Below are 11,925 nucleotides of genomic sequence, written 5' to 3' on the forward strand. Positions count from 1 at the left end.
TATCAAAGTTGGACAACATTTTTATTCTAAAAATGTAATGAAATGTAAACACTTATAAACTGTAAGAGATATTTTCCGTAAACAATTTTTAACAAAATTAAAATTTTCTTAAAAAAAAAAAAAGAAAAGGAGGAAAAGGGAATTAAAAAAATAAAATAAATTCCGAGCTGGAAAAGGGAATTTTCCATTTTTTTTACAAATTTATAGTTGGAACTAGAATCTATCCAGAATAATAATAATTCTGATTTGTAACCGAAAATTTTCAAATTTCAAGAAAATCTTAATGGAAAAGGGGATTTAAAAAATTAAATAAATTTCGAGCTGGAAAACAGAATTTTCCATTTTATTTTAAATTTATAGTTGGAACCGAAAATTTCCAAATTTCAAGAAAATCTTATTGGAAAAGGGAATTTAAAAAATTTAATAAATTCCGAGCTGGAACAAGAAATTTTTAACTCTTTTACAAATTTATAGTTGGAACTGGAATTTATCCAGTATAATAATAATTCTGATTTGGAACCGGAAATGTTCAAATTTCAAGAAATTCTTATTGGAAAAGGCAATTAAAAAAATTAAATAAATTTCGAGCTGGAAGAGGGAATTTTCAATTTTTTTACAAATTACTAGTTGGAACTGGTATTTATCCAAAAGAATTATAATTTGTCTTGGAAAAAGGAATTTAAAAACTAAATATATTCAGAGCTGGAACAGGGAATTTTTAAAAACAATGAAGTCTAATTGTAAGTTGAAAAGGGATATTTTCGAACAAAATTAAAATTATTAATTTGAACAGGGAATTTTACAGAAAAATTCTAATTCTTAGTTAAAAACGGAAAAGGTTTGAAAAGAATTAAAATTCTAGATTTGAACTTGGAATTTTCAATTTTTAATCAATTTTGAGTTCGAACTGGAATTTGTTCATGAGAATAAAAATTCTGAATGGAAAATTGAATTAAACAAAAATTTTTTTTAATTCTTACTTGAAACGAAGTGTTTCCGAAAAAAAAAATAAATAAATAAATAAAAACGGATTTTTAAGTAAATATATTTTTTTCATTTAAAGAAATGAAATCTTAACAAAAAATATAATAGTTAAATTTTCGACACATCAGAAAATTAAAAAAAAATTAGATTTCTATCAAAAAGGTAGGTTTTCCAGAAAAAATAGAATAGCTAAAGTGAATTTTCAAATGAAAGGATCAATCTTCAACCAAAACAAAAAATTTAATTTGAGCCAAATACATGAATTTTCAGTTAGTAAAATAAATATTTTAACCAAAAAATAAACGAATTTTAAAAAAAATAGTTTTTTGTTTAAGGTTGAAGGTTTTTAAATAAAAATAAATTTAAAAAAAAATTAAATTTATTTTTTGATTTTAAATATATTTTGCTTAATAGTTAAGATAAAAAATGTATGTCAAAAAAATATATAAATTTTCAACTAAAAAATATAAATTTATAGACCAAAACTAGAATAGTTTAATTTGTCACTAAAAAAGGTAAATTATAAACAAATAAGAACAACGAATTTTCAGCCCAAGAAATTAATTTTTAATCACAGTAATGAATTTTCAAACAAAATTACGAATTTTTTACCAAATAGTGGAATTTTCAACCCAAAAGATTAATTTTCTATAAGAAAAAATAATTAATTTTTTACAAAAATAGAACATTAAAATTTTCTACAATTCAGAATGTTTAAAAAAAAATATTATATTTCTATCAAAAAAGGTTCAAAAAACTAAAAAGATCATCTAAAAGTGATAAATTTTGAACTAAAAATACAATAATTAAATTTTCAGAAAAGAACTTAATGTTCAATAAAATAAAATTGAATTTAGAACGAATAGTATAATTTTCAACCTTGAAATTAAATTCCGTTAAAAAAGATCGATTTTCGGCAAAAAATAAAAAAACATTTACATTTTTAGTAAAAAAAAAATTAATTCTAAATAAGAAAAAACTAATTTTCAACCAAAAAGATCAATTTTCATTATGAATTTTCTAATGTTCTTATAACATTGATTCAGTTCCAAAAATGTAAATCCAAGTTATCATTTTTAATGCTTTAATTCGAAGAATTAATCAATAAATATTAAAAATGTTTAAAATTATACTATTTTAAGCAATTTTAAATTCTAGTCCCAGCTCAGCACAGTTTAAAAATTAAAAAATCGCTGTTTCAATCCAAATTTTTAATTATTTTCGCAAAATTCCCTGTTCAAATCCAGAATTAAAATTTTTTTCGATAATTATCCAATTCAATCCATTGTAAGAATAAAACTTTTTTGTAAAATTCCCTGTTCCAATTCATAATTAAATTTTTTTTCTCGAAAATAATCAAACAAAAAGATCAATTTTCAACCAAGAAAATTAATTTCTACCAAAAAAGTCCGATTTTGAACAAAATACATGAATTTTCAACCAAAAAAGATAAATTTTTAACCAAAAATTGAATTTTTACCAAAAAATAGGAATTTCTGACAAAATTCATGAATCACTATTTAACCAAAAACAAAACCAATTTAAAAAAAGTGACATGTTAAAACAAAGTGATAAATTTTTAACTAAAATGATGAAACTTTAACTGCAATAGTTGATTTTTTACCGAAAAAGATGAATATTTAATAAAAATAATATATCTTTAACCAGAACAGTTGGATTTTCAACCAAAAATTTGTATTTTCAACCAATCAAATTAATTTCTATAAAAAAAAGGCGATTTTTCAATAGAATTCTTGAATTTTTAATTAAAATTATGGAGCATTTAATTGAAGTAGTTACATTTTCAGTTTAAAAAAAATGTCAACAGAAAAAGCAAATTAAAAAAAAAAAAGTTACATTTTTAATAAAAGTGATGAATTTTTAACTAAACCGATAAATCATCAACTGCAAAAATTATATTTTCAACCAAAAAGAGAAATTTCAAACCAAGAATATTAATTTCTACCAAAACGACAAATTTTCAACAAAACTCATTAATTTTCAAACTGAAAAGGATCAATTTTAAACCACAAATTCAATTGTTAAATTTTCAGTTAGAAAAATTTATTTTCATAAAAACAACACACGCAAAAAAACAATTTATAACTTAAATTATAAATATTCAATTGGAAATTTGAATATTAAACTAAAAATATCACTTTTCATCTGAAATAATAAATCTTTAACTAGAATAGTTGAATTTTCAATCAAAAATTCGAAAAATTATTCAATGAATTTAAAAATGTTCATAAGCTCGGAATTTAATAAATTTTTTAAATTCCCTTTTCCAAGAAAAATTATAATTCTTTTGGATAAATACCAGTTTCCAATTCAAAATTTTTTTTAATTTGAAAATTGCCTGTTCCAAGTCAGAATTATTATTATTTGGATAAGTTCCAGTTCCAACTATAAAATTGGTAAAAAATGGCAAATTCCTTGTTTAAATTAAAAGTTAAAATATTTTTATTTTACAGTTTAAAAATCCTTAAAATGCTTCAAAATTTTGTTCTAAAATTTTGAAATATCCACATGTTGCTTTGTATTTTTTCAAATTAATTTTTTATATATATTTCTGCCAAATTGAAGAAATTTTCTTCAAATCTTCCACATTCATTTTTGGATTTTTCTTGTTGTAAATATTTATAAATCCTTTTAAATATTCTCTTAAAATTAGTTTATTCAAATAAAAAAATCATTTTCAATTCTTCTATGAAATTTTTTTATTCTTCTGAAGCCTGTCAAAATTCTTAAAAAACTTCTGAAGGTTTGGTTCGAATATCTCTTCAACTTACTCGACTTTTTTCTAAAATTTAATTTATATTTACTGATTTTTAATGAACAGTCAGATTTTTCTAAAAAGTAAGTAACTACTCTCTTTCTTAATTGCAAAATTTCAAATTTAATGGCTTTAAAATTGAATATTTTAGAGTGAAATTATATTTGAAATTTAATAAAAGCCTTTAATTATAAATATATTATTTTGAAGTTAATTTAAAATCAATTATTATTTACTTTTTAAATCTTGAAGTACAAATCAATTTTAAAAATCATGAATTAATTTATATTCACAGTTGATCAACTAAAAAAGTTTTTTTAAAATAAAAAGTCCTCGATTTTAAACGTTTCTAATTTTTAATTGCTCGAGTTTCTTGAAGTTTTGGTGAAATCTTTTTAATCTTTCTGAAATATTTGTGAAATCTTATCAAAATATTAAATAAATTTCTGAAAACTTTTTAAAGCTTTAAAATGTTTCAAATATTCCAAAAATATTGGTTTTGCGAAATTTGTTGAAATTTTAATGGAACCTCGATAAAATCTTCAAAAGTTTTCTTAAATCTTTTAAATCTTTTGAAAAATCTTTGCGAAATATTCTAAAATTTTTTTAATTCTTGTCGAATCTTTGCGAAACCTTTTGAAGTTTTTTAAACAAAATGTTTGGTAAATATTTTTTATCGTACTGAAATATTTGTGAATTTTTTCTGTACTCTTAGATTTTTATGAAATCTTTTTAAAGCTTCGAAATTTTTGAAATCGATCATAAAAGTTTTTTGCAAATTTTTACGAAATTTTTAAAATTTTCGAAATGTTTTAAATCTTTGCGAAATCTTTTAAAATATTTGAAATTTTTGTGGAATCTTTGCGAAATCTTATAAATATTTGTAAAATTTTCTGAAATTGTTTAAAGTTTTTCCGATATTATTGAAATATTTGACAAATTTTCTAAAATATTTTAATCTTTCTGTAATATTTCTAAAATCTTTGAAAATTTTTTTTTTAATATATGCGAAATCTTCTAGAATTTTTGTAATGTTTGCCATTTTTTTTGTTGGAAGTTTTCAGTGATATATTTTAAATCTTTACGAAACTTTCTAAAATATTTCGAAACTTTTTTGGATTTTTTTTTTTGAAATTTATACAATTTTTTTTTAATCTTTGCGAACTTCTGAGATCTTTCGAAGTTTTTGTGAAACTTTCTAAATTTTTCGAAAATCTTTGGAATCGTTTTAAGATATTTGAAATCTTTCTGAAATATCTATGAAATCTTCTAAAATCTTTTTAATTTTTGTGGAATCTTTTCGAAACATTCTGATATTTATCTAAATCTTCCTGAAATTTTCCGAAATTAATGTGAAATCTTCTGAAATTTTTGCTCAATTTTCGGAAAATTTGTGTGAAAACTTTTGAATCTTTCTGCAATTTTTCTGAAATATTTATCATTTTTCTATCAATTTTTAAAAGTTTTTTTGGATTTAAAAAAAAATTGTGAAATCTTTTAAATCTTTCTAAAATATTTGCGAAATCTTCTAGAATTTTTGTAATGCTTGTCATTTTTGTGGAATCTTTGCGAAATCTTCTGAATTAAAAAAAAAAAAAATTATTATATTTCTGAAATATTTGTGAAAATTTTCTAAAATCTTGATTATTTTTCTGAAATCTTTTTAAATTCGTTTTCAATCTTTTCAAAGCTTTGAAATTGTTGATATCCTTCAGAAGTATTTCTTTCTTTCTAAAATATTTCGAAACTTTTGTGAATTTTTTTTTAATTTATACGACAATTTTTGTAATCATTGCGAACTTCAGAGATTTTTTGAAGTTTTTGTGAAATCTTTTAAATATTTCTGAAATCTTTGCAATCTTTTCAAGATATTTGAAATCTTTGCGACATATATTTTGATATTTTTCTAAATCTTTTAAATCTTTCAGAAATTTTCCAAAATTAATGTAAAATTGTTGCGAACTTTTCTGAAAATGTTGTGAAACCTTTTGAATCATTCTGAAATTTTTGTAAAATATTTTTAAATTTTTCTAAAATTTGTGTAATTCTTGAATTTTCTCCAAACATTTTTTCAAATATTAAAATATTTTCTGAAATCTCTATATATCTTTCAGAAATTTTTTGAAATTATTATGAAATATTTACTAAATTTTCTGGAAATTTGTAGAATTTTTCAAAATTCGAAATCTTTCGTGAAATTTTCTAAAGTATTTTGAAATTTTTTGTTAGAATCTATTGAAATCTTTGCGAAATCTCTATTAAATCAAGACAAAAAAACAGGCAAAACGAAGTAATCACTTCAGAAAAAAAAAAATGTCTTAAATTTGAGTAAATAAAAGAAAAATTTGCACACTCACCTCTTGCTTCAATTTTTTCAGTTGTCCCTTGACATCCCGCTGGAAAAATTTGCGAACACTGGCAAGATTTCTAATCGCCTCCTCGCTCTTCTTATCCGCCTCATCCTTAATTTTGTTAATAAGATGCTTCGGAGGTTCCAGACTCATTTTAATTTTCTTGACAGTTGCACTGTCAAACGAGTCATCGTCATCTCCGAGATTTCGCTTCAAAGAAGGCGGCGACAGAGAACGTAAATCGTTTCTCGATCTGTAATTCACGCTCACATATTTTCCCGAATCGTCACTTTCATCGTCACTGTCATTCCCTAAGAACTTTGTTCGGATAATTTCTTCCGCGTTCTTAGCTGTTCTTCGCTTTTGCCTTCCAGTTCCTTCACCTACATTTCAGAAATAAAACAAATTCATCGGGCTATCTTCATATTTTAGGTAAAAAAAAAAAAAATAAAATAATAACGTTCTTGAAATTCACATTTTGATTTAATTTGAATTTAATTTGACCGGTAAAAGATGACACATCTTAAAAAAATGTCGAGGTTAGTTGCCAAGCACACATTTTTTATGAACCGCCTTCTGTTTTTTTATTTTTTTTATTTTAAGTTTCTTTTCCAAGTTTTCCAGGTCAAGAAATCAAGTTATTCCAGTCTCCTTTTTTTACATTTAATTTCATTTTTTGACCAACATTGGTCGTCTTTGTGAAATCTTTGCAAATATATTTTAATCTATGTAAAGTATTTGAAATTATTTAAATTGTTTAAATCTTTTGAAATCTTCAGGGTGGTCGTTTTAAACGAAGAAAAAAATTCTCGGTTAATTCCCGGTTCGCAAACATTTTTCATGGCCAATGAAATTTAAAAAATCAAACTATATGCTAAACATTTTTCCATATCAAGTAATAAAGAATAAACAACAAATTAAAGCATTCAAAGATGAATCCTTGATTTTCCAAACTTTTAAAATTATAGTTTAAAAATGTTCAGTTTAAAATTTGTGTATTCAAATGCTCAATAACTTACATGTATAAACTGAAAGGTACTAACACTTTTCAATTAAAAAATGTTAAATAAAATGAGAATAAACTGCAAAATTTAGAACTTTTATAAATTATAAAGTTCAAAGAAAATTAAAAATTGAAAAATAATTTTTTGAACTACAGTTCTTAAATTAGAAGCTAAATTATTTAAATAGTTTAAAATTTTCCAATCCAAAATAATTTTTGAACTTTTTTTCGAAACTTTTAAATATATTTCAAAATGAATTGAATTTTTTTCTATAACTTTTAGAAAATCCTGCAAATTAAACAAAAAATTTAATTTTAATTTATAAATAATAACAGAACACTTATTATTTGTAAAAATATTAGAGTAATTTTAAGAGATATTTAGAACTTGAAATAATTTCAAATACTTACAACAGTCGAATTTAAAATAAAATGTAGATTTTTGCAGATTTCCAACAAAAAGTTTCGAATTTTTTTAAGAACTGTGAAAGACTTCAAAAGAATAAAAAATTTTCTTAAGATTCTTAGGAGAATTGAAAATGATTTTTCGCTTGGAAAAATTATTGTAACAGAAAGTTTAAGATCTTACGAGATTTAAAAAATCATCTAAAAAAAATATGGAATATTTTAAGGATTTTATTCAATTCTCCGGATTTTAAAAAATTGTAGGAAAATCTTGATTAATTTAAACATATATTTACAAGTTCTGAAATAAATGTTAACACACTTCGTTTAACCCCTTCGTTGGCAGAAAGAATTCGACAAAAAGTGCCCAAAATGCAGGAAAATTTGTTATCCTGAAAATTTGTATCCTGGAGTTTTTGGGGTCGCTGAATCCGAAATTCAGAAATCCAAAATGGCGGATCCAATATGGTGGACGAAAATATAAAAAACAAGCTGCTCGATTTGAATCAATCTCGGTACTTACGAGTTTTTGGGGTCGCTGAACCTGAAAGTAAACTCAAAATTGAAAAATTTAAAATGAACGAAAATGTAATAAGCCATTTAAAATTTTCGAATTTTGGCTTCAAATTCTGATTCAGCAACCACAAAAACCCGTAATTACCGAGATTGATTCAAATCGAGCCTTTTTTTTGTATTTTCATCCACCATATTGGATCCGCTATTTTAAATTTTCGAATTTTGGACTTCAGATTCGGATTCAGCGACCCTAAAAAAAAAAACCCCTAGTAAGACTTGAATGAACAGTGAAATGTTGCTAAATATTAAATACTTATTCTTTTTCAACATCAAGATATTTCAAATTAAATGGGAAATTAAATAATTTTACTCACAGTATTTTAAATTTAATAAAAACCTTTAATTATGACTATATTATTATTACGGATTTATTTTTAAGTTGAAAATATTAAAACGCACGTTTACATTTTTTAATAGCTAAAAAATTTAATAGAAATAATATATTAATCAATTTATTTACTAAATTTAATATAAAAAATAATATAAAGGAAGACCTGAAACTCTAAATTAAAAATATATTGTTGAAAAATTATGAAAATTTGTATTTAAAAATAAAATTATCGGAATAAATTATATATTAATTTAAATTCTTATCAAGAATTTCGGATTAAAACAGTTACAATCTGGAAATTCTCAAATTTTGAACAGATCTAGAATTGTATGCTTAACAATTAAAAATCTGAAATGGAAAATTTCAAAGTGAAAAATTTTCGAATTAAGCATTCTAAACTAAATGATATAATAATTTATAAAAATCACAATTTAGGAAATTATTTTAAAAAAACGGTTGAAATCAAAGTTGCGACATTATTATTCAAAAATTTTTGTAAAATTCCCAGTAAAAAATAAATTCACTGCCATTTCCTGGTCCAGCGGCCACCCTGAATCTTTGTAAATTCCTTGAAATATTTTGAATTATTTAAAACTTATATGAAATCTTAAAATTTCGTTGAAACCTTTTAAATTTTTGGTAAAAACTTTGAAATCTTTGCGAATTTCTTTAAAATTTGGCCTTCTTTTGAGACCACTGAAATCTTTTAAAATATTCTAGAAATTTTGAAATTATTTAAAATGTTTTAAACGTTTTGAAATATTTGAAATTCTTGTATTCTTTTACATGTCTATGCAATTTTGCTGACATCTTTCTGGAACCATTTGCAAATCTTTTGAAATCTTCTAAAAAAAAAATGTTGAAATCTTTGTGATTTTTGAAATTTTTGTAAAAACTTTGAAATCTGGGTCAAATCTTTTGAAATCTTCTAAACAAATTTGAAATCGTTGAAAATCTTTTTTATTTATATGAAATCATTAAAATGTTTGAAATCTTTTACAATTTTAATCAAATCTTGGAAATCTTTGTGAAACATTTTTTTAAATGTTTCAAATCTTTGAAATCATTGTGATTTTTTTTTCATTCTTTATGAAATTTGCATGAAATCTTTTAAATCTTCGTGAAATATTTTGTATTCATTTAAAAGCAGTAAAATATTTAAAATCAGTGAAATATTTTGAAATTTCAAATTAATTGAAATCTTTTGAAATTTTTGTGAACTATTTTAGAATTTTGGTAAAATCTTTGTGAAATATTTTGAAATATGCTAAAGAAATGAAAAAAATTACAATCTTTAAAATGTTTTGAAATCTTTGAAATCAGGTATACTGTGCCCTTTTTGAAATTTTATTAAGTTTTCATGAAATCTTTGAAATATTTTGTATTCATTAAAAATCATTTAAATATTTGAAACCTAAAATATTTTGAAATTTTTGTAGAATATTTGTTAAAATTCTATAAAACCATTGTAATTTTTCTGAAATATTTTTAATTTTTCAAAAATGTTTATAATCTTTCAGAAATCTTTCTTTTATCTTTGTATCTGAAATCTTTTGTGATTGGTTGAAATCATTGAGATCTTTTGAAATCTCAAATTTATTGAAACTTTTTGAAATTCAGGAAATATTTTCAAATCCTTATGAATTCTTTGAAATATTTTGAAATATTTTAAAACCTTCTGAAATCGCTTAAAATCTTTGAAATGTTCTGAAATTTTGTTTACAGATTTACATTTTTTTAGGGAATATAACAAAGATTTTCGAAAGATTAAAAAGGTTTCAGAAAAGTTTCCAAGATTGTAGAAAGATTTCACAAATATTTCGGGGAGATTCACAAAATTTATAAAAATTTCAGAAGATTTCTCAAAAATTTTTAACATCAAAAAATTTTTACAAGATTTCGCAAATATTTCAGAAGATTTTGTAGATTCCACAAACATTGCAAAAATTAAAAAATTCCAAACGCTATAAAGATTTTAGAACAATTCGCAGACTTCAAATATTTTAGAAATATTTAAAACATTTTCGAACAATTATAAAAGACTTCACAAAGATTTCAGAAAGAGTTCAGAAAACTTCGCAGATTTCAAGCATTTGAAAGATTTTACCAAAATTTTAAAAAATTTCAAATATTTTAATGATTTTAAATGAATACAAAATACTTTAAAGACTTCATATGCAAACTTCATAAAGATTTCAAAATGGCTTAGCATATTTCAAAAGATTTTACAAATATTTCGAAGATTTTACCAAAATTCTAAAAGATTAAATTTTTTTTTAAAGATTTCATATGATTTCGAATTTTTTTAGCACTTTTCAAAAGATGTCACAAAGATTTCAAAATATTGCACAAAGATTACAAATACTTTAATGGATACAAAAGATTTTAGAAATATTTCACAAATACTTCAAAGAATTTATAAGGATTTTGGAACATTTCCAAGATTAATAACAATTTCAAAAAGGTTGTATTACGCCAGATTTAATAGATTTAAAACAATTTCAAAAACTTCAAATACAAGAGTTCAAAACATTTTAATGACTTTAAATGATTTCAAATTTTTTTAGCATATATGAAAAAGTTTCACAAAGATTTTACCAAAATTCTAAAACATTTTATAATATTTCACAAAGATTTCATTTATTTTAATGATTTTAAATTCATAAAAAAGTTTTCAGAAAGATTTCACAAATACTTCAAAGAATGCATAAGGATATTGGAACATTTTGAGAATTTCAAATATTTCAAAAATGGTATATTACGCCAGACTTCAAAGATTTTAAGCAATTTCAAAGATTTCAAAACATTTTAAAGATTTTAAATGATTTCAAATTTGTTTCGAATATTTAAAAAGATGTTACAAAGATTTTACCTAAATTCTAAAAGATTTTTAAAAATAATTTTCACCAAAAATTTCAAACATTTGAAATAATTTCAAAAGCTTTCAATACAAGATTTCAAAACATTTAAAATAATTTCAAATTTGTTTATCATATTTCAAAAGATTTCACAAAGATTTCAAAGATTTGATCAAAATTCTAAAAGATTTCAAATATTTTAATGAATGCAAAAAATTTTAGAAAGATTTCACCAACACTTCAAAGAATTCATAAGGATTACGGAACATTTCGAGAATTTCAAAGATTTTAAATTATTTAATATTTGTTTAGCATATTTCAAAAGATATTACAAAGATTTTAGAAAGACTTCACGAATACTTCAAAGAATTCATAAGGATTTCGAAACATTTCAAGAGTTTCAAAGGTTTAAAAAAGGCATATTACACCAGATTTCAAAGATTTTAAACAATTTCAAAAGCTTTTAATACAATATTTCAAAACATTTTAAATGATTTCAAATTTGTTTATCATATTTTAAAAGATTTCAATTATTTTATCAAAATTCTAAAAGATTTTCAAGATTTTAATTAATACAAAAGATTTGAGAAAGATTTCACAAATACTTCAAAAAATGCATGAGGATTTCGAGAATTTCAAAG

At 22.2% G+C, this 11,925-nt stretch overlaps 1 protein-coding gene across 8 annotated transcripts in view; it reads right to left on the bottom strand.

The window, feature by feature from the left end:
- LOC117182361 (activating transcription factor 7-interacting protein 1) overlaps positions 1–11,925 on the bottom strand; it is a 92,207-nt gene that overhangs the window by 36,363 nt on the left and 43,919 nt on the right. For all 8 annotated transcript variants that reach the window (XM_033375549.1, XM_033375545.1, XM_033375552.1 and 5 more), the window contains one exon: positions 6,118–6,494. In XM_033375549.1, the coding sequence (XP_033231440.1) occupies positions 6,118–6,494 (377 nt within the window). The remainder of the gene's footprint in view (positions 1–6,117; positions 6,495–11,925) is intronic.

Source organism: Belonocnema kinseyi, chromosome 10 (assembly GCF_010883055.1).
Source record: "Belonocnema kinseyi isolate 2016_QV_RU_SX_M_011 chromosome 10, B_treatae_v1, whole genome shotgun sequence".
NCBI classification, from domain to species: domain Eukaryota; kingdom Metazoa; phylum Arthropoda; class Insecta; order Hymenoptera; family Cynipidae; genus Belonocnema; species Belonocnema kinseyi.